General features: G+C 34.6%; 4 protein-coding genes across 7 annotated transcripts; 1 reads left to right on the top strand and 3 right to left on the bottom strand.

The window, feature by feature from the left end:
- Nucleotides 1-2,463: 2,463 nt before the first annotated feature.
- On the bottom strand, nt 2,464-5,880 carry LOC21404247 (glucan endo-1,3-beta-glucosidase 3). Its single transcript, XM_010103852.2, has 4 exons — nt 5,757-5,880; nt 3,856-4,356; nt 3,075-3,105; nt 2,464-2,978 (listed from the first exon to the last, which is right to left on the bottom strand). The coding sequence occupies exons 1-4, from the start codon at nt 5,827-5,829 to the stop codon at nt 2,813-2,815; spliced, it is 771 nt and encodes a 256-aa protein (XP_010102154.1). The 5' UTR covers nt 5,830-5,880; the 3' UTR covers nt 2,464-2,812.
- Nucleotides 5,881-12,144: 6,264 nt separating this feature from the next.
- LOC21404246 (pentatricopeptide repeat-containing protein At2g42920, chloroplastic) lies at nt 12,145-14,172 on the top strand. Its single transcript, XM_010103851.2, has one exon. The coding sequence runs from the start codon at nt 12,178-12,180 to the stop codon at nt 13,768-13,770; it is 1,593 nt and encodes a 530-aa protein (XP_010102153.1). The 5' UTR covers nt 12,145-12,177; the 3' UTR covers nt 13,771-14,172.
- Nucleotides 14,173-14,480: 308 nt separating this feature from the next.
- LOC21404245 (AT-hook motif nuclear-localized protein 16) lies at nt 14,481-15,462 on the bottom strand. Its single transcript, XM_010103850.2, has one exon. The coding sequence runs from the start codon at nt 15,282-15,284 to the stop codon at nt 14,481-14,483; it is 804 nt and encodes a 267-aa protein (XP_010102152.1). The 5' UTR covers nt 15,285-15,462.
- Nucleotides 15,460-22,380, bottom strand: LOC21404244 (endochitinase A). 4 transcript variants are annotated; one of them, XM_024169334.1, is made up of 9 exons: nt 22,039-22,380; nt 21,047-21,090; nt 20,554-20,677; nt 20,313-20,424; nt 18,281-19,216; nt 17,921-18,185; nt 17,231-17,392; nt 16,574-16,996; nt 15,460-16,356 (listed from the first exon to the last, which is right to left on the bottom strand). In XM_024169334.1, exons 1-9 carry the CDS (start codon nt 22,211-22,213, stop codon nt 16,078-16,080), a joined length of 2,520 nt encoding a protein of 839 aa, XP_024025102.1. In that variant the 5' UTR covers nt 22,214-22,380; the 3' UTR covers nt 15,460-16,077. The 4 variants fall into 4 exon arrangements, with proteins under 4 accessions (XP_024025102.1, XP_024025103.1, XP_010102151.1 ...); XM_024169335.1 differs by having other exon boundaries at nt 17,231-17,311; XM_010103849.2 differs by having other exon boundaries at nt 18,320-19,216.
- Nucleotides 22,381-22,992: the final 612 nt, after the last annotated feature.

The following is a 22,992-nucleotide window of genomic DNA, read 5'->3' as shown; positions in this document are numbered from 1 at the left end:
ATATTAATATTTCAGTTATAATATAATTAAAAATTACAACTATATTATATTATAATATATTATATTATATAATCATTATTATATTATATTAAATTAATATATTATAATTAATATATTATATAACCATAACGTGTATAATACACTATAATATATAATAATATTAGAATTATAAGATTATATTAATATTTAATTATATTAATTATTACATTATTATTATTATATTATTATAATATCATATTATATGATAATATCATATAATAATATTAGAGTTATTAATATAATTATGATATTATTTGTTAAAATATTATTATTATATCATATTATATTACGAGTCTGAATTTTAAATTGGGAAGATTGTAAATTTTAAATTTCATTAAGGGTATTATGAGTGTTATAAAAGTTTTATTATTTGTACTATGTTGATTCCTGCATAATCTAAAAGCTAAAGTTATCTTTAGACTGCTTCTGATTTTGACTGTACATTTTTAAAAAAAATTTTAAAAAACACTTTTGAGAAAATTGACTAAATATTAAAATCAATTTCTGCTACAAGGAGAAGCTGCTTTGAAAGAAAAAATAATACCAAACTAAACGTCTCAAAATCTTGAGACGACTAGCGGAACTAGATATTTTGAGGAAATGTTTGAATATAGAACCGGAGAATAAAATTTCTCCTTATTTGTTTATCTTCATGTCGCTAGGTTGGCTTTTCTAGTCTAGCTTTACTATTAGCTTGTTCTTTTTTTTTTTCCATTTAAAAAGAGACTTTGCTTATTAAAAAAAAGATTAATTATAAAAATTTTCTATGATCCTTCCAACACTTTATCAGTGAATTTAAATTCATAGTATCTGTTTTTTCCAATCTTTATTCCATTACTAAACTTGCCCTTTATGTTACTTTGATGGCGAAAATAACGTATCACATGTCTAGTTATGATTAATGAGGTAATGACTAATGAATGCGTAATTGCTCCTTTACCCCTGTAATCATATGAAAATTTGGTTATCTTCTTTCTCCATTTTCGTTCTACTTCCAATAAGTTATCTCCTCTTTCATTTTTGTAGCTTTTTGAAGGTTTCCATTTCCATCCATGGCATCAACCTGCAATAGTGGGAATAGGAGGACGCAAACGACCATGCGTTAAACCTTTCTTTATTATTATTATTATTATCATTATTATTATTATTATTATTATTATTATTATTATGTGCATGGAAATATTAGACAAAGAATAATTTTCTTACAAAACAGGACCAAAAAAACATCAAAATTTCTGGACAAATGATTCCCCTACCCACACACAAATGTCAAAAATTTGTGTGGTCCCTCAAATTTGAAATTCACATCGGGAAAAAAAATTGTGCCAAGAAACCCTTCTTATAATGTGTAGTACATAATTTACTAGTTTTGTGCTGACGTATACCCTTTACAAAGTGTATTTATAGTTAATTTCGTTTGATCCACTCTTTGCATTTTCCACTAAAGAGCAGATAAAGAGATATTTTAATCATATTAGATATTTCTAGACCGTCCGATCATATGAATTAGGGTTTGTTTGGAAGAGCTTATTTTTGGCTTCTTAGCTCTAAAAGTTCCTTCTAAAAGTAGTTAGATGATCCGTTAGAAGCGTTTTGACTTTTCAGAAGAACCTCCAAACAAAGTTACAAAATGTAACTTAAAAAAAAAGTACTTTTAAATAGAGTTTAAAACTTATACATAGAGTTTCATTAGGATACTATAAACTTTATTCTAACACTTTTATTGCTTATTAGAAAATTTAAAAATTGTTTTGACCCATTAAGCTTTTTTATTTTACTTCTCTACTTCTACTAACTAAGAAAGCAAAAATGAAAACTCTGCAAACAGGCATTTAGTCACCACCCCAAGTTCTTTAAAATCTATAGAAAATATGGTCCTATAATTTTGATTGAAATTAATGAAAAACAGAAAAGGAATTGTAAAGGAACATCATATACCAATAAAGAATTAGAATACAAGTTCGTTTAAAAAAAAAAAGAATATAAGTGAAGCATTAGATCAAAATTATGCACAATTGGTATATTGTTAACCTTTTCATGCTTGAATATATATTTTTGTTTTCAAGAGTTAGTTGATAATTTTCAAGAGAGAATCTCTTAGAATCTTAATAATATTTTCAGGAACAAGACGACATAATTCACTAATATAGTTGATGAAGATCATTGCATCAACATCTCAAAACAGACATATGAGTCATGAAAGTTTAGAAGTCGAATATGGGCACCAAGTGAGTAGGGAAGTTACAAAGTTGGCTAATTAGTCAATATAATTTGTGCTCGTAACACACAATTTGTCTTACATAGAGGCACTTTTGCCGTTTTGGAATCCTTTCTCAAACTGTCAAAGCAACACAATTTTATAAAAAAATAATAATAATAATAATTCAATAGCAATATTCCATCCAAACATTTTCATTCCCACAAATTTACATACAATCCAGAAGCCTCCTTAGCTTCTTTGAACTTTGGAAGTAATATTATTGCTCTAGCACTAACAAAAAACCATAAATACAGAGGAACAGCTATGGTTAAATCTACAAAAACCCATCTCCCATATGTTCTTTCTTTCTAGGTGGTCTCTCTTTATCAGTAAAAACTCACTTTACTCAACTTTGAGAAGTGTAACTTGACTTGGGGCTAAGGCTGCAAAACATGTCACCAGTTATATCAGCATATCTCCTTGTATGCTTTCTGAGTATCAAGAAAATAAGGACCATCTTTAGATGGGCAAGTTAATATTCTTTAGAGCTATTCATATTTCCTTCTGTGACACTCATTTGGGTATCAACAGCATTAGACATAATGTCATGAACAAATGTGGGATTCGATTTTTATTCAATTTAGCAGCTGCTGATGAGGGTGGTGAAGGACCAGAAGGCACCGCACCGAAAACAGTTGATCCACTTGAATTGGTTGTATTTAAGACTGAAGAACTTGTGCTGCAAATATAATTTCAAATATTTGTTAGGAAACTTTCCTCTATGTACTCACGAGTGGTACAGAAAAGTAACAAAGAAGAGGTGAAAGGGAGTTACCTAGTTGAGGGGTATTGGCATGTTCCTGTACCTGAAAAAAAAAAAAAAAGAATGGAGTGAGAGGTGAGAAAAGGGCAAAAGAGAAAGGCAAAGATTTTGGTCCTACATGAAGGGCCTATCCTACATGCAACACATGAAATTAGCTTTATATAACAATGATTTTTGAAAGGTACGTATTATAGACGAGTGTTGTACCTTTTAAATATCATAATTATGTAGAATAAATGCCGTATTACACTATACTTCAATATGATGCAATGCAAGACTGGTCCTTCATGAAAGACCGGAGACAAACCCATAGAGAAATGCTGAATATTGTTCAAAGTAGCCTTAGGTGCTGTCTCTAGTACAAACTAATAGGAAAGTTGACTTCTTGTGCCTCTCAAGGGGCTAATTTCTGGCATCAAGTTTCAATTTGTCAAATGTCACTTTTTTGTTTAAAAGTAGAAAAAGACATACATCCACTAATTCCGCTGAACTGATGGAATCTACATACGGATTAATTGGCAGATAGAGAAAACTAGACAACAACTCAGAAAATTTGTCTAAGAGACGTTTGGTTCATAAATTAGAATTATGATATTAGAATTATTTTTAATTTATGTGTATTTTTTGTGAGAGAGAACACTGTAGCGAACCACGAACCATGATTCAAATCGGAGTACGAATCCCCCAACCAAACAACTCTTAAAAGAGAGACAATTAGAAAAGCCATTCTAGTAGTATTTATCATTAGCCCCTAACAAAAGTAACAATATTTAGCCTAAAGAAGATATCTTACTTGGATTTGTGCTAGTAATAACAGCAGTTCCACCAAAGTTGCAGCTATTAGGAACCGGGTTCTTCTGATAATAGCTGTTAAATGCAAAAGAAGCATGGTCTTGGATGGTGTTCGGATTGTAACAGCTCCCACCGGGCTGAATTGCCGAACAATCAGTGCCACCATAGCCACAAGCATAGTCCAAAGCAACTTGCAATGCAATTTGTGATGCACCTTGGCTAGAAACGCACCAACTCGCGCCTGTAGAAGCAGGGGATGTGGTAATGCTTGGGGTGAGAGTAGGTGTAGTGGTGACCGGAGAGGTGGAATCCGGGTTCGAATTCGGGTTCATAATTGGTGTTGATGAAGTAGGATTGTTGGGAGTTATTGTTGGGACAGTTGTTATTGGGGTTGTGATGTCCCTTTGGGTGGTGGAAGTTTGGGAAGTGAACTTTACTTCTTTCTCTTCATGGTCTACACCTTTCATGTGTCCAATGGCTTCCTTCACTGTTGCCTTTAATCCTGCACTTGAAGTTCAATTAAAGTAGGCTTTACTTTTTCTCTTCATTTTCCTTTTGAACATGTAAAGCAAGTAGTGGTGTTAAATCCGAATAGCGTTTTCGCGAAATCGAATTGAAAGAAAAACATGTTTCTTTTAGAAAAAGTTTCTGATTTGAACTTGCCTTTAGGAAATAACTAACTAGGCAAAAACACAAAGCAAAATAGTATTCTGTTTCTGTTGAGGGAGACTAAGGGTCCGGCTCATTTATTTTGTTGATTTGAGTTTTTAATTTGAATTGAGATGTGATTTTATGTGATAATTTTTTACTGTAGTAAAAAAGTTAAATGTGACTGTTTATGAGAACTTTTTACTGTAGTAAAACTCAAATTCTAAACTCGAATCGGTGAAATAAACAAAGGCTTAAGTCATATATGCATAGTTCTGTTCACTCAGTTACCAAAGATATCAGACAAACACATGGTTCTTTCAAAAAGTCACCACTTACCAATAGGTGATATTGGATGGTTAGGTGGCTAAGGTTTAATACAATGAAGGGCATAAATACAATAAACAATTGGAACTAGGTGGAAAACTGACTTCTTGCTAATAGTTGGTGAAAAGTTTTCTTTTGGGGACTTGAAAGAAAATAGTCACCAAGGTGAGCAAAAAATTTCTAATTTCAAGTGTCCTCATTTATCTTTCTACCAAAAAAAAAATTGTCCTCATTTTATCTGCATGAACAAACTGGTTCAACAAAAAAAGAAATCCATTTTTAAGTTGAAAAAGCGTGTAGTCTTGATTACATTTGTGTGCATGTCGTAAAAGGAGGAAAAAGGAGGGAGTTGAACAAGGATAATAATTGTTAAGTTTGAAAATAAGCAGTTTCTTTACATTAGAAGCGGCGCATTTCAAGAGTGAATACTGATTTTTCACATAATTGTGATAAATAAGGAAATTCACAAAAGAAAGATTGAAAAAATACTCCAAGGCATGGAAATTAAATTCAGAGCTTTTGGACATATATAAATTAGGATGGAACATAAAAAAATAAGAACCCGCCATTTAAATTGAACATTACATATTCATATCTCATTGCATATTCTGATAGAAAGAATAAAGAAAAAGAAAAAGAAAAGAAAAGAAAAGAAAAGAAAAGCAGCGTGCAGATTCTTTGGAAGCTAGCTAAGTTAAGTAAATAACACAGAATAAATTCACTAGTCAAAAAGAGAGAAAGATGCAAAGAAAAAGAACAATAACAAGAAGCCGATGGAATTTACTACCATTAAACAGAAGAAAGAGAAAAAAAAAAAAACCCCTGTATTTTCATTGGAAGGAAGGAAACCAAATTACATATTATAAAATCCATAAAGAGGCAAAATAAAAAAAATAAAAAAATAGTAAACAAGACAAAGAAAGTCACCTGAACAGCAGAAAGGACCCAATAGGAAGAAAACAATATGACAATGATAAAATCTTCTTCCACTCATGCCCATTCTTTTCTTCTTCTTCTTCTTCTTCTTCTTCTTCAATCAAGTTCTGGTTTTTTCTTGGTTGAGATAGTAGAAGAAAAATAACCAAGTGAGATATCACAAGCTAGAAAAATCGTATATATATGTGTGTGTAAATATCAACGATCTTCTTGTTGAAAAAAGAGGTTGTTGTAGCCCGTCATGTACTTAAATATACTTATCTTGAAGAATACGAACGCCCTTTAGAGAGAGAGAATGAAAGAGAAAGGAGACATGGGGTGTAGGAAGGTGCAAGCAAGAGAGGGTGCAAAAAAGGAGGGAAAAGGTGGGGAAGAAGGTTGAAATAAAAGCGAGAGAGAGAGAGAGAATTGTTTGGAATTTAGGTTTGGTATGTGGGCTGGTAAGTGATGATTGTAATGATGGTGATGATGTGTGCATTTTGCCTTTCTCTTTTTTGTGCTTCTCTCTCTTCCCTTTTCTTTTCTTTCATTGCTGTTTTGAGACGACTCATTCTAGTAACCACCTATATACTGTTTGTAGTTAGGTTTTTCATTGCTGTTTCGTATCTTATTTAAAAAAAAAAAAATACAATTTTAAACCATCAAATCATAATACTTCAAAATATGTAGTAATTTTAGCATAATTTAATGCAAATTTGACTATTCAAAAATATACTCATTAGTAAGATTTTATTTTATTTTTTTATTAATTTTTTTACTTGTTTTACTAAAGATTTCTTTTTGGGTGTTGGATGTGTTGCCAATCATTCCTGTTAAGAAACATGGGATTCCCTTGATGTTAATCCATTTGAAATTAATTTAATTATACAGTTAGAATATTATGTAAAACGGGTTTAATAAAATAAGTTATCGAGTGAACCGACTTACTGCAATAGGGGGAACAGGGACAAAGAATTCTAAGAATTGGACCCCCACAACTCATGCCCAGCTTACTAAAAGTTGAGAATCTATTAGTGTCAGTTCTCTGACTCCTTTTTCCTTCTTTTCTTCCTTTGATTGATAAAGCTCTCTCTCTCTCATTAGTGTCACAACCAAACTGCATGAGCATTATTTCTCCATGTATTGGTGTTCTATTTGGTGAAGCAAATAGGTCTTGACTTTGACATACATTGTGGGTATCATGACTTGGTCTAAAACGAGTGGTGATTATAGGAGTTCGAGACCAACTTAGGTATATGCTTCTGACAACTTGTCCTGAATCAATTCTCTACACTCCTTTACAACCATTTTTGGCAACCACTATCAGTGACAACATAATGAAGGAATCCCCCCCACCCAATATTGTGTTTCTAGCCAATCTTCTTCTTCTTCTTCTTCTTCTTCTTCTTCTTCTTCTTTTTTTCTTTTTTTAAGTTGAAGCCATTCTTTGTTAGAAACTCCCTTTAAACAACAAAATTGGGAAATTTAGGTTTAATTCTTTTTTTTCAATTTTTTATTGTCGAGAGTTTGGACTATGTATAATTTGAAGCTTAAACTGCCGTTTTAAATCAAGTACAATAATTGGAAATATTTTAATGCCGGAGAGAGCCATAGATGATTCGAAAAAATAAAAGTATAATTGGTGAAGTTGGCTCAAAGTGGATCTTCCAAGACTATCTCCTAGGCCTGCACTTTTGACCAATTGGATTCCAAATATCCCTATGTCAGTTTTATATTACTAGACTTCGTTGATTCTTTCGGCTTGAAATAAAGGTTGTTCTTGATTGTTGCTTCCATTAACATTTAGTGGGAATATTTTGATTAAGACTATTTGGAGCACGTAATTCTTTTGTGCTTAGCTTCATCTAGGATGTTTATCTCTTAATGGCTATCATCCTATCAAAAAAATCTTTTTCATGTGACAAATCTTGCTTTTATGCAACTATATCTTTGAAAGTAACATACTTTTCTAAACAAACGCTCTAGACCTGTCTTTAAAACCAGATGCACTTACTTTTTTTTTTTTTTTTTGGCGCTGAATTCATGCACTTGTAGCTTTAAGTAGAGTGAGTACCCATTGCCATGTGAAAGAAAAAGAATTCAGTTTTAATCCCCCACATGTTTGTTTGTTTGAGTTAGTGCTTTATTACATTAGAGGTATAAGTTCGGGCCGTCCGGCTCAGATTCGAAGGCTCAAATAGAAATTTCAGGTCAAGTCGGCTCGGTCTTAAATGAAAAAATTACATATTCTACATTCTTAAATACCTGACTTACTAAAAGTACTCCTTTTAAAATACTCTACCCCTTAACTAATTCTAGTCTAAAATGTAGAAATATATGAGGCTAATATTAACGGGTAGAAATAAAAAGAGTTTCTATTTCAATGGGTATTTTTAAAAATTGCCCGTATTAAAAGAGAGAGAGTCAACCCAACTCGACTTTAAAGCCCGACAGGTCTAAAGCCGGTCTGAAATTTTATGAGATATTTTCATAATTTTTTCTTTTAAAACAAAGAGTGTTTAAGCCGACCTGGCCTAGATAAGTTTGTGCCAAGTCTTGAGCCGGTCCGTTTAGCTCTACCTAATCTTACAACTCTATATTATATAGAAATTAAGAGAAGTTTTCACTTAATGTTTTATGTGTTGGTTTTAAAAATAGTTTTCTATGCAGAAGCGTGTATCTAGCGGATCGCGTATAATAAAAAAATTCTACAAACCTTTGAGATACTCTATAGATTACATTAATTAATACACGAATAAATTAATCAAATTAATTTATGAATAAATTTACCTAGAGAACGATTAGGTCGATAACTTGAGTTCTTTGACCATGAACGTTCCTCGCTCCAAGCTTGTTTAGAATACATGAATCATCATCGTCAATTCCTTGAATCTACGAAGCTAAAACAAAATGAGATTAACAAATAAACACTCAAGTATTTCACGAACACCAACACATACACGACGTGGAATTTAAGAGCAAATTTATCATTTTCTCACTCTATAAAATTCGGCCACACTAGGTTAGGGAGAGTAAAAATTGTGTTCTCCAATTTTCTGCAATCTCCTATTCATAAAGTGGTAGTTAGACTCTCAGAGGAAGTCTAAAATTTATCTCTAAGATAAAGCTTAATAATTATCTCCCACTTCTCATTGATTTTGAAAATAAAATTCCCTCTCTTTTTTATCCACAGGGGCCGGCCACCACAAGGATAGTCCCTCCTGTGGTTGGCGCAAATAGGAGATAGGAAAGGAGAAAAAAATATCCTTCATCTTGCAGTCACATTTTAACTCAAATTCAAATTCCATTTTAAGTTAGACTTAATTTAATTTAAATTTTAATTGGACAACTTATCAAATAAGTCAATTAGATAACTTAGAGAGCAAGCAGCTAAATCCCAAAGGGATTCCCACTGTGCTGGGTGTGTACACAATGTGGACTCCTCCACATGTGTGTTTCAAAATTCAAATTTAAATAATCACATTATTTAATTTATAACTAATTCTCAATTAATTATTCTTGAGTAAAATTCTCATTTTACCCTTAGTGTCTTTTAGGATTACAAGAATGACACGAGAATTCATAGACCTATAATTCTGAGCTCTAATAAAATTAATAATTAATTAAAACTCTTTAATTAATTAATTAATTCTAAAAGTTACTCCACTATAAACTTAGAATTGCACTCTCGCAATTATAAATATAATTTATTTCTAAACTGTAAAGTGTCCATTTGATATAATCATTATATATAGATCAATCCTCCATAAATAATTCATAATTAGAGCTAAGTGAAATCCGTTTACCTTTCTAATTACGTCTTTATCTTTGAGTACCATTAATTCTCCAATGGACATTGATTCATAAAACAAATTCATGAATCAGAGCTCCTACTAGTACAAGTACTGAATCAATCCTCAAGAGAATTATTTATCTGCTTCTTTCTCAAGAAGGAATGGATTCCATCTCATTTATTAACATTCTCGGTTACTCACTTCATTATGTCTCCAAAATATAAGGAATAAGATTCAACATCTCAGAATCCGTACTAAGTAAATCAAAAGACATAAATCCATAAATAGGAGTCTGCTAATAACTCAGGATTAAGATCATTCTATATATGACCATCGATAGACTCAATTATAATTTCTATGCTTAACAAAAATTATCAGAAATTCATATTATATTTGTGTCCTTGTTCCACACAATATCATTATGCGTAATACACACATTCAATATCTCATCATATTAACAGTGCGGATAACACAATTTCATTCTAAATGAGAATGACATTTATTAGTAATGTTTTAATTAAAGATTTTAAACTTTACTTAAATTCATTACTAGCATCATTTTGATTATTATCCTTAAATATTATCCTCTCGCATATAACACTTATATACAATATTTAATGTCACATAAATAATCATAGAATTTTCAATGATATTCATAAAATATTCAATAATACATGCACATAAAATAATGAATAAACTCTTTTATTAAATAAATAATAAATATCTTATTACATCTCACGCTTTTAGGATATCATTCCTAGTAGTATGACTCGAAAATATTCTCAAGGGAGAATTTCCCACTTTGGGCAAAGTGTAAACGTGAAATAATAAAGATTTATCACTAACACCTTAACATATCCTCAGTCTATTAAGAAAAAATATTTGAGATGTGTTAGATATTTATGATACTTGATACATGACAGATAAATATTGGGTTATTTCTTTTTGGAGTTTTTTCAGTAGGACCAGAAAAATAAATTGTTGGTAATTTTTTATTTTCAGTCATCAAATTAATATTAGAAATTTTCTGCTCTGCATACATTTTCAATTTGATATGATTTTAACCAGATACAACAATTAAAAAATTAACACAATTATAAAGAGGCTCAACTAGAAAAAGTCCTTTTTTAAGAAAAAGATGGATAATAATATTTCAAAATTAAGGAAATACAAATATCTATTCCGACTAAGACAACTAAATATTAAAGAAAATCACAAACTGGATAAACAACTACTTCCACCAATAAATTGAATGAAACGCTAAAATTTTTTTGAGTTTCGAAAATGGACACTCAACAAGATACACTAACGATCAAGCATGCTCATGTCTCCTTACTTGGCCAGGTTACTAACAACATTAGAACATTAGTGATAATCTTTTTTTTTTTTTTGTTAGCATTGTTAGGTTGTTAGGCCATTATGAGTATTATGACATTTTGGTTTCTAAACTTTTAATTTTGACAAATTTTCTTAATTTATTTTGTGTCGTTTTGGTTCCTGACATGAAAATTAATGAAAGATTTTTGAAATTCAAAATTATCTCTATTAAATTTTAGAAATCCTTCATCAATTTTAATATCGGGAACAAAAATTGTCAAAAAAACATCTTCAAGAAATAATTTGCCTAAATTAAAAATTATATGATTAAAGTGTCGCAATGCTCATGATTTAAAATTAACGGTGCTAATAAGGCTTTCTCTATAATGAGACATCCTAAAAAAAACCCACCAGTAGAACACCACTGTTAGATTATTTTTTCGACAGTCAGATCTGTGCGGCGCGTTGTAAATTTTTAATTCGGACCTGTGCAGATCTTATCATTAAAAACTTAATCCAACGGTCAAAATAGGGTGTTCCACCGGTAGTTTTTTTTAAAGAGTCTCACCGTAGAGGCTCCTTGCTAATACCTTTTTTTTCTCCCTCTATGCAATGAGAGAGACTGGAGCAGGGAGGGACTATGGCATTTTTTTTTAATATACCGGTTTAAATTTTAATATAGTTAGTATGTGTATAAATTAGACTTGGTCCTCATTAAATTAATAGTTCTTTACATTTTATTGAGCCAACTATTTAGATTTTAAAAAATAAAATATTCAATTTAAGTAAGTCTATAAACATTAGTATAACTTGATAAAAAAATTTTGGTCCCCCGTACCAATAAATCCTGCCTCCGTCACTACTTCTAAGTAGGACCTCCTACTCGTAGTGGCTGTTTTTTTATCGTTGCATCTGATTAAAATTATATCAAAATGAAAAAATATGTAAAACAATAGTTTTTAAAATGTAATGGTTTAAAACAAGGGAGTTTCTACTATGAGGTTTCATAAAAAAAACTCATTGGCAGAATATATTATTTTAACTATTAGATTAAATTTTTAACGGTCAAATTTATATAAGTCTGTATTAAAAATTTTGAATACGTTACATAAAACTGCTTTCTCTGCAAATTTAATCGTTAAAAAAGTAATAGTTAAAAAAGTAAATTAAAAAAGTAAATTCTCTTTTGCTTAATCCCTGTAGTGTTTCTCACGACTCACCTGGCTAGATGCTCTCTCTCTCTCTCTCGCTCTCAAATAGACTAATAGAGGATTGAGGGGAAAAAAAATAGAAAACACAGAAAGAAAGAAGGACGAGGAAAAATGACACCATTTTGTTGCTCACAAACATTCACTCCCTCACCTTCACCAACCTCCATAGCCAAATTCATCTCGGACCAACCCCACCTCTCAATGCTAGAAAAGCGATGCGCCACCATGTCAGACCTCCGAAAGATCCACGCCCATCTCATCAAAACCGGCCTAATCAGTCACACCATTGCCTCTAGCCGTCTTCTCGCCTTCTGTGCCTCCCCAGCCGGGAACATCAACTACGCTCTCATGGTTTTCTCTCAAATCCAAAACCCAAATCTCTTCATTTGGAACACCATCATTAGAGGCTTCTCTCGAAGCTCGACCCCTCAAACTGCCATTTTTCTCTTCATTGACATGTTGGTTGGTTCACCACTTGAGCCTCAAAGATTGACTTACCCTTCTGTTTTTAAGGCTTATGCTCAACTTGGGTTGGCCTGTTTTGGAGCTCAGCTTCATGGGAGGGTTATAAAGTTGGGACTTGATTGTGATCGCTTTGTGAGAAATACCATTATACATATGTATATAAATTGCGGGTTTTTGAGTGAAGCACGCCAACTGTTTGATGAAAGTTCTGAATTGGATTTGGTCGCGTGGAATTCGATGATAATGGGGCTTTCGAAATGTGGTGAAGTTGGTGAGTCTAGGAGGTTGTTTGATAGGATGCCATTGAGGAATTCTGTTTCTTGGAATTCTATGATTAGTGGGTATGTTAGGAATGGTAAGTGTGTGGAGGCGTTGGAGCTTTTCGGAAAAATGCAAGGGGAGGGGATCAAGGCTAGCGAATTTACGATGGTAAGCTTGTTGAACGCTTCAGGGCGGTTAGGAGCGATTCGGCAAGGAGAGTGGATTCATGAGTACATAACAAAAAATGGTATTGAATTGAATGTCATAGTTGTTACAGCAATTATAGATATGTACTGCAAATGTGGAAGTGTTAATAAAGCTCTTAGTGTGTTCAAGACAGCTCCGAAATTGGGGCTTTCTTGTTGGAACTCCATGGTCATGGGTCTGGCAATGAACGGTTGTGAGGAAGAAGCACTTGAACTGTTCTCAAGACTCGAGTCCTCGATTGATCTTCGACCGGATGGTGTCAGTTTTCTTGCTGTCCTCACGGCTTGTAATCATTCTGGCATGGTAGATAAAGCCAGAGACTATTTCTCTTTAATGAGAGGGAAATATAACATTGAACCGTCAACAAGGCACTATAGTTGCATGGTGGATGTTTTAGGGAAAGCTGGACATCTTGAAGAAGCAGAAAAACTAATTTTGAGTATGCCAATAAATCCGGATGCCATTATTTGGGGATCACTGCTCTCAGCTTGTAGGAAGCATGGAAACATTGAGATGGCTCAACGTGCATTGGAACGTGTAATTGAATTGGACCCAAGTGAGAGCAGTGCTTACGTGCTTATGTCAAATGTTTACGGGAGCTCCAGTCACTACGATGAAGCTGTTAAGCAAAGAATCAACATGAAAGAGAAGAGGATAGAAAAGGAACCAGGATGTAGTCTTATTGAAGTAGATGGAGAAGTTCATGAGTTTGTAGCTTTTGGAAGGACACATCCTAGGGCCAAAGAGATATACTCACTATTGAGTGAGTAAAAAATACAATTCCGAGAGACAAACGAGCCTGGTTGTGACAAACAGAAATGAGCCTTATTGGGAAAAATACTCTTTCCGTAGTGTTGTAGAGAACCTGCTAGATGTCTCAAAGAGACCTATGGTTGGCCAACTATCCGTCTTTGAAGAGACCGGAGCCCGTAACCGTGTTGGGTATCGTCTGTTTTAACCCCCTCTTTACTAAAACTTTGGTTTGGGGTTGGCCAAAACTTTGGCGTGAATATTTCTTAACATATAAAATCAAAGTTTCACCTTCTGGGGTTCATCAGTTCATTATTCATGAAAATACTTGGATATAGCTTGTTGGAGTATTGATTGCAGGAACTCAACTTAGAGACCCAGAACTACGTTTGGACAAGTCCGAGCATGCATAAAAATCTCTCTCCAGCGGGCAAGCAAAGTAGTTTTCATCTCTATTTGCTTCTAAATCATTGTATATTATGCACTAGTCAGTACACTTAAGCATCCAAAGTCCCAAAAGGAGATATGTAATATCTACTTTTACACTCATTACATGACTTGATTAATAAACAGATACATCTATAGCATAGCCCTAAAAGCAATACATTAATAAGAAACACAAGTAATTGTCTAATAGGTATAATAATTAAAAGCTACATAGTCGAGGAAAGATAACACAGCATTTTAAGAATAAAATAACACGGATAATGAGACATGGGAAGTTCTCCAAATCAGACAGTCTTTGACGTGGGTCGGCATGAGGCCCAGGAGTACATCTCAGGAGGCATGTTGCCATTTGTGAGCAAGTTGTGTGGCATTCCATACAAATCCGAAACATCCAGGGGATGGTGACGAGCATTTTGGTAATGCTGATTCTGCAGAGCAGCAGTAACTTCATCCTCATCCAACGGTAAACGATCAAAAGTTGCATTCATGAATGAAGCAGCCATGATCACTACGGGGCCCGAGGCAACCAGTGTGCCAACTACACTCCCACCAACAACCTGCCCCTGAGCCCCAGCCAAGTAGATGGTCAGGCCTGTGATCCCTGGTGGGGCTGGAGGGGGCAAAACTGACCCGAGCAATGACAGAATCTCGAACCGGCCATGGAGGGTCACGATGGCACCGGAAGAGGTCGGCTGCCGGAGTGTGACGTTGGTTACACATCCACTTCCGCTCAGTATGCAAATGCCCCTTTGCTTCCTCCTGGCAAAGTTGGCTAAGCTCTCGCTTACGTCACAGCCTGAACTCACTTCCATGGCATGCGCACGGAGGGCGTTGGCACTGTCACGGGTGACAATTATGGGTGGTTTCGGCTTGTTTTTGGAGCCTGCAGGCCTGCCTCGAGGTCGCCTAATGGACTCCCCATCAGGGGCCGAAGAAACTGGTGGCACTGCTTTTGGTATTTTGGGGGACATTAGCAAGCTCTCCATGCCAGGCTTGTGGTGAAGATTTCCTTTATCTAGTTCTTGGTTTCTGTCGATTGCTGTTTTGGAGATAACAGAAGGGACCGCTTGATCAACACCTCCTGCCATTAATACACTCGAAAGAAGTACACTTTCTTCTTTTTTTTTTTTTTTTCTTTTTCTTACAGAAATGTTCGGAAATTCAATGAAAACTATATTCAGAACAAGAGTATAAATACTAGAATTTGAGCCAATAATTTTATCATGAGAACCTGAACGAATGATTCAGAATTAGGAGATAGTTAAGTGCTACCAAATCCAATTGTTTAATAAGATTTTTTGTATTATTCTCATCGCCTAATTCCCAACCGACTTACCCATGTTAATTGTCTTTCTCAACAGATACACAAAATCCACAATATATTCTACAAGAGATAATCATACACAAATTACACATTCTAAGTTATTTTAAGTAGTTAAAAGCTACCTAAATCAACCATCCGTTTGTTTCATCTGAGGAAAACCATGTTTCCAAACAGGCTATTAAAACTGAATGCAAAGGGATTTAGAAACATACTGGATCAGTACTGAAAAAAGGGCATAAAAGCCTTCAAAATAACTATATAGAAGAGCTCACTAAAGTTAGAAACTGTTCCATCACAACGCTTTTCTTCATTGGGAAAATTTGAATTAGAAAGCTAGCTCTAACTTCAAAAATCACGCCCCAAATATGAAGTTACGTAGGATACAACAGTTGGGCAGCCGGCATGAACACAATAACTATTCCGAGTATGTACAATTGGACAGAGCCAGACACTCAAAAATAATCATAAGATGAGAACTCTAATAACACCCGGATCCCCCAAACTCACTGGAAATCCATGGACAAAAGGCAAAATATTGAAACAAAAATATCAAACTGTTAATGTTGCCGCCAAAACTGGTCCAATTGCTGAGGAAAAATGTCTCGAGAACCACTAGAGCTCGAACTGCCAAAGTTGTGCTGCTGATGTTCTCGTGCCATTCCCGTTTGCGATCTGTAAGGGTTGGAATATTCTAATCCTCCATAGTACTGTGAAGGCTGATGGTCCTGTCGATATCCAGAATATTGCTGATTCTGTCCGTGTAAATTGTAATATGCAATTTCTTCAGCAGAAGGCAGCTTTCTTGAACCGGGCCCTTGGTTCCATGAGCTACTATTCTGTAATCACAGGAAAGCATAGCACAACGAAAAAAACTTTCAGAACTTGCAATATCAAACATCCAATATCTCTTTAAGGAAAGAGAAGAACCAGAAGGTCAAACCGGTAGCAGTGCAGCAAAATGATCAACATTACATTTTCTACATTTAACTACAATGCAGAAGCACGCATGATACTTAATGGCAAACTAACCAATTTCTGCACAGAAAAACGTACCTGTTGAAGAGGAGTAAAATGGTCTCTATCCTTGTACTGACGGTGGAAAAGATCATCATAGCCACTATTAGGGATCATTGGTGGAGAAGGTGAAATCTGAAGATAGCTTCCGGGAACATTGCTAGGCATCCCATAATTCCCATAACCAGCAGTAGCCGAAGCCCCAGGAAATCTACTCATTGATGCTCCATGCTGTGGAAGGTTGTAGTTCAGATCAGCCAGAGAGACTTTATCACTGCCTGGATATCCTTGCTGAAAGTTTGAGGGCAAATGCGAATAGCTCTGAGGTAAGCCAGAGTAGCCAATCATGTTGTTGGATGGTTTTTCCAAGGGAACGGTAGGTTGAGAATTTGCTATGCGGTGCTGAGGTAGTACAGAAGACGCTGCAGATAGAGAAAAGACTCCCGATGGTGGTCTCCTATCCTGCACGGTATGAATGCTGATGATATCAACATAAATTGATTTTATGAAATTGACCAACTGAATACAACTTGCATCAAATCTCTCACAGGAAAAAGATCTACTGGATCTCCCATATAAAATTTTCCAGCACATTTAAATCAAGCAATAGATGACTTTTATTTACCATCTACACCTAATTTATTATTGAAGTTGTTCAACAGGAACTAATATTTACGTCAACATTTCGCTGCTCACCTCAGGAAAGGAGATGGATGAACTGCTTATAGATGGCACTGCATTGATGTGCCTTGAAGGAATTGATTGTTTCATAAGGAGCTGTGCGTGGAAACCATCAGGATCTCTTAATGATTGAATGTTTGACAATAACAAATCACTTTGTTTAGAATCTAAATATGCCTGAAGTGACAAGAAATCCACAAATAGTTCAGAATACTGTCAACCGTACAGATTATCAAAGTTATGTCGCACAAGTAGATGTGCATAAATACGGTAAATAAAACCTCTTAAAAAGTTGACGCCATAACAAGTTAATTTGGTAATGCATATAAAAGAGATAAGCTATCAAATTCAAATCTACAAAATAGCCTACAGAATATGATTAATTTTCAGTTGCTAATAGATTATATCATAGGCAAAAAAAAAAAAGGAACTCATTAAAAAGCAGACATAACTTTTTATATCAGTCGGCAATCTGATCAGATCCAGTCAACAAACGACGACCCCTATCTTTAATTGTGCAATTAATGAACCCAATCTTAAAGCTTTACGTGTTCACATTTTTTTTTTTTTCACTGCAGATTTAGTATAGTTTAAGGAAAGATAAATAGATATCAACTAAAAGAAGACAAACAAATAAGAGCAACCACATATCAACAGTGCACGGTCAACATAGGCAAAAGGAAAGAACCATGATAAGAAACCTACCGTTTCACTTTGAACAGAAATATTTCTAAAATTTGGATCCGTCCTTGAGAAAGACAACTCGGGAATTGATTGTTCAATGTTCTCAACATTAGAACCAAGCAGAGAAGGTTTGATAAATTCACTTCCAAGGGTTGCTTCAGAGACATCCTGCTTTGTCAGCTCTGAGAGAAATTCCGCATTTAAGTCATAACTTATACCATCTGCCGTTGTGTTATGAGTGTTATACAAGGATCCAATGGACTCATCAGCATCATGTTCCATATTCCTGTGAATTGGATCATAGAAGCGAGAAAAACATCAGAAGACATCACAGATGAAGTACGAATACGATACATTAAAACTAAGTGAAAGCCATCATGCCTTCTTTCCAAGGGCTCATCGGATAAACCATCCAACCACCTGGAGGCTTCCTGGGAATCATCTTTTAACTGATTAGATGAAAACAGTGCAGCTGATGCAGAATTATGTCCCGATTTATATGTACCAAAACTCAAATGTGAGCAATTAGCTGCCAAAGCTTGTAGATGACTTGGGAGAACAACCGCAGAGTTAGTTTCCAGTGATGCCTCCTCTACACTTAAGTGATGCAAATTTGCAGCAGCAGATGATACAGCTGTAACATCATCTGTCAATGGTATAGAATAACTAGGATTGGACAAATTCGAAGCACTGCCTGGTTCTATATCGTCACAATGAGATGCTTCTGAATCATTAGTTACACTCTTCTGTCCACTAGAGGCAGAAGCAGAAACAGTGTGGTCTGGAGTAATATATTCATCAACATTCCCATCTGAAGCTTGGACACTGCATGAGTGGCGGTTCCTAGGCAATTGAGATCCGTTACCATAGTGGTTGGGTTGATTAGAGTAAATGTTGGCATCTGGTGCAACGGATGACCCACTAGCAGCTGTGGGATGCTCAACCACAGGCCACTCGTCAAGAAAAGCATGCTGTCCAACAGAAATGTCTGACTTATCAATCGTTCTTGATACGTTGGAATCATTTTGAAGAGGATGCACATTGTGGTGCGATTCTGTCTGGATAGGTGCAGATGCTTGGGAGGGTTTCTGGTAGTATTGATTGGAGTTTGCCGTAACAGCATTTTGATGTGCATTAGACGAAATATGTGAGCCCTTAGATGAATGTCTTCCCTGCCTGACGACATCAGCCATTGAAAGCTGTCCAGCGCTTGTGCCCAACCAAGCAGACTGACATCCCGGAGAAGGTTGCACAGTATTAGAGATGGCACCACCTGTTCTTATTGACTGTCCTCCACAATCAGTACTTAAAGAATCACTGCAACAAATATTGAACAATCACTTTAAATATAAAATAAGCTATTTGGTAAAGCAACCAAATTACAGAATATGTACAAGGTTTTGGTTCATATCACCCAATAATATAAATTACAAGTCTGACAACAACATAAATATTCGGGAAAATTTCATTTTAGTGCCTCGTGTTATATCGAAATTTGAGTTTGGTACCTTGTGTTTTTTAAAATTTTATGCAGGTACCTTGACGTTTTAAAAAATCTTTTTTTGGTACCCTGATGCTGTATTTTGGGATGTGAAATGGCATTTTTATCCTTGTACTTAATTTGTCTAGAATTTTTTCTCAAACATATTAAAAATATGTTAAAAACATGATAAAATATAGAAAGCAAAAGAACGGTTTGCCTTTTTTTTAGTTTACTCTTTTTATTTATAATATATTAATCTTTTAAAATACTTTCAAAATTTCCTTAAAATTTATTCATTTTTTATTAATTAATGCGGAGGGTAGAAATGTCATTTCACATCCCAAAAATAGCTTCAATGTACTAAAAAAAGATTTTCAAAAACATCGAGGGACCCGCATGAAATTTTTAAAAAACACAAGGTACCAAATTCATATTTCGATATAACACAGGGTACTTAAATGAAATTTTCCCTAAATATTCAGACCAGGAAACTAAAAATTGAAGCAAAAATTCCTAAAACTTAAGACTCCCAATTTAAATAACATAGATCGCATCCCATACAGGTAATAATGGCATCTAATTCTCCAATGAACCATTAAATAACTGATAAGCATATTGTTGTGAAAGAACGTAGAATTTACATGCTTCCTTTCCTCCCTAGTACTAAAGAAAACAACACAGCAGAATACCCCTACTTGCCCCTACTAGCAAAATGATTGCACTTAAACCACAAGGAAACAACTCCAAATCACCCAAGACAAAATTGGTGAGTGCTGTTGTTGTTACTTCAGCATGTTAGGCAACTAAAATGGCAAAAGAAGCATAAAAATATTTTTGAACTGAGATCCCATTCCACCTGACAGTACAGGTGAAGTGGCAAAAAAAAAAAAAAAAAACAAGCATAGATTCAAATTCCATTACAGAACCAACCTGTTAAATGAAGGCTGTGGGCTCATAGTTTCTCCTTTTACATCAGCAGTCAAATAAGACTGTGAAGGAGCAGCCCATGCATTCTCGCCCTTGTGTGCATTAGTGCCCGTCTCTAACAAACAGAATACCAGGAAGATGATTAAAAATTATGTATTAAAAAAAAAAAAAAAAAAAAAAAAAAGAATGTCAGCATGAAGCATCCATATGCAAGACAGCGATAAGGCACAATACGCGAGCATACCCTCATAACTGGTTTGAAATGATCCACTCCATCCACTATAACGTTCACTGGCACTTTTATTTCCACTTCCACGACTTGGACCATTATAATTAACTCGGGGTCTTAATTCCTGCGTCTCCTTCATCTGAAATTGTTTTATAAAAAATGACAAGATTAATACAGATTAAAGATAAGAAAAGAGAAATATTACAAAAATAGAAAATCGAGGTGAAAAAGGCTAACCGTGTCAATCATGACTTGCACATTGGAAGGTTAATAAATGTGGATATAGCATAAAACGGATTTAAAAACCAATAATGCTTCAGTGGAAAAAATGAATAATATTGATTCTGTCATAACTTAGAGTACTTCCCAGGAAAATTTAGTAGCAGTTATACAGGTCAAGACACGAAGACCCTTGTGCCTTGAATAAAATAAGCACAAGAGGGGGGAAAAACCGAAGGCGTAGACAATACAGGAAGAAAGTAGAAGGGAACGTATTTTCACAATGTACCTCTTTTCTTCTTTCACGTTTGCTCTTCACTTCGTGAAAAGTATCTACACAATTGAAAATTACCAGTTCAATCATGACTTTTGAAGAATATAGATTAAGAACTTCATGTACTACTGATAAACTTGGCACAACCCCATAAAGCGGGGGAAAATGTTGCATAATGTTGAAGCAATAATGTTGCAGAGAAACCCAAAAGAACCTCTTCTCCGTACTTGTTTTGAAACTTCTAAAGAAATCAATGCAACAAATATAGATTTCCGTCCTGAGTTTTGTCTGTGTGTCTTGTTTAATTTTTTTATCACTTAGATATAAAAAAACGATAAAAAAATAATAATGCATTCCACGAGTTCTATATCCCCTGAATTTCCAATTGGCCCCAAGGTTTCAAAATTAGCCGCCTAATTTTCAGCAAGGAAATTTATCACCAAGAAACCCGGGGAAAAAAAAAACAAACAAAAGTTAAACGAAGTAAAAACTAATAATTATAAACTTCTCTTATTGACGCATTGTTTGGACTTTGGACTTTGGATGCAGAGAAAAGGGCAATGAAAGAAAACCTAGAACCTTTATAAATTGTTCCAAGAAAATTAAAATGAACCAATTCCAAACACACTCTGTAGTGAGACACCAAAACCATTTGTTATTGCGAATTAAAAAAAAAAAAAAAAAACAACAAAAACAAGAACAAAAACAAAGAAAGAATCTGCCAGTAGCAATCTTGTAAGACAAAATGAAAACCCCAAAATTGATATTCCATTGGTCCAAAAAAAAAGGAAAAAAAAAACTCCCTCAGAACTAAAAAGAAGGTTCTTTGACTCATCAGTGTGAAAAAAAAAAAAAAGATTCCTTATCTCCTCCCACGTTTTTCCATCAGCCAAACAGGAAAAAAAAATCAAGAGAAAAAAAAATCCAAAACCAGAACCAGTATTCCTCAACAATTAAAAACAAAAGAACAACATCTTCGAAGAAAAAAAAAACAGAAGAAGAAGAACCTTGAGAGAGAAGTCGCTGAACGGCGTCATCGGGGTCCATATTGCATTCTTTGAGGACGGCATAGATCTCAGACTCGGGACAGTCGACAATCTCTTTGAGATTCTGAATCATCTTCTTCGTCTCCGGCGATGACTCTGCCGATAAACCCACGCCATTCTTGTTTTCACTCCCCATATTTACGAGCTCTTTCTTCGTCTACTACTACTTTTTTTTCCCTCTTCGCAAATCGGGGGCAAAACAGAAGAAAAAACAGAGTTTTTTCAAAAGAAAAACTAGTTCTTTGCGGCTCTCGCTCCAAATTTCCCGATCAGCAAACACCACAAAACCCTTTCCCTCTCTGTGTCACCTCTCTCTCTCTCTCTCTCTCTCTCTCTTCCTCTCTCTACATGTATTTATATGTGTCTATGTCTGCTATGTGGAAAACGCTCAATAATCCCTTTTCTTTTTTTAAGTAAATGAAAATAATAAACGAATAATACCCTTTTTTTGTTGATAAAACGAAATTTCATTACTAATAGAAATTATATAACTTAATAAAAAGTCACAAATGACAATGGAATTCGACCCAAATAACTGAATTCACCAATAAAAATAATAATAGTATAAGGGTGAATATTAATATTGATACTTAAAGGAGAAAAACCCGATCGATACATAAAAATCGAGCATAATCGAAACTCGTTGAAAGAGACCAAATAGTCGATAGATTAACGCAGTCAACCGAGACTAAACCCCTCGTATAAGAGACATTTACGTGGCCTAAAACTAATCAGACTAAACAACCAACACCGGCGGTGATGGACTCGACCAGGTGGGGGACATCACGAACACTGGGAGGTGTTGAAAAACACCTCCTCCTTTATTATTAATACACCATAAACAAAAATAAATATATAATATAAAAACAAGACTAAACACAAGTCCAGAGCGCGGCTCCACCGCGAACTAGATAT

The sequence above is a fragment of the Morus notabilis genome, unplaced genomic scaffold, assembly GCF_000414095.1.
Source record: "Morus notabilis unplaced genomic scaffold, ASM41409v2 Scaffold269, whole genome shotgun sequence".
Taxonomy (NCBI): domain Eukaryota; kingdom Viridiplantae; phylum Streptophyta; class Magnoliopsida; order Rosales; family Moraceae; genus Morus; species Morus notabilis.
Note: the sequence above shows the minus strand (reverse complement) of the source record. Positions and strands in the feature narration are given on the sequence as shown.

Excerpts from the sequence above, each read along its gene's own strand:
- LOC21404247 (XM_010103852.2), bottom strand. The coding sequence starts at position 5,829 with ATGGGCATGAGTGGAAGAAGATTTTATCATTGTCATATTGTTTTCTTC. Across the intron at positions 4,357-5,756 it reads GGGTCCTTTCTGCTGTTCAG|GATTAAAGGCAACAGTGAAG; the intron begins GTGACTTTCTTT and ends CTTCAAGTGCAG. Across the intron at positions 3,106-3,855 it reads TATTACTAGCACAAATCCAA|GTACAGGAACATGCCAATAC; the intron begins GTAAGATATCTT and ends TTTTTTTTTCAG.
- LOC21404246 (XM_010103851.2), top strand. The coding sequence starts at position 12,178 with ATGACACCATTTTGTTGCTCACAAACATTCACTCCCTCACCTTCACCA.
- LOC21404245 (XM_010103850.2), bottom strand. The coding sequence starts at position 15,284 with ATGGCAGGAGGTGTTGATCAAGCGGTCCCTTCTGTTATCTCCAAAACA.
- LOC21404244 (XM_024169334.1), bottom strand. The coding sequence starts at position 22,213 with ATGGGGAGTGAAAACAAGAATGGCGTGGGTTTATCGGCAGAGTCATCG. Across the intron at positions 18,186-18,280 it reads GATGAGCCCTTGGAAAGAAG|GAATATGGAACATGATGCTG; the intron begins GCATGATGGCTT and ends TCCAATTCACAG. Across the intron at positions 16,997-17,230 it reads CATCCATCTCCTTTCCTGAG|GATAGGAGACCACCATCGGG; the intron begins GTGAGCAGCGAA and ends CATACCGTGCAG.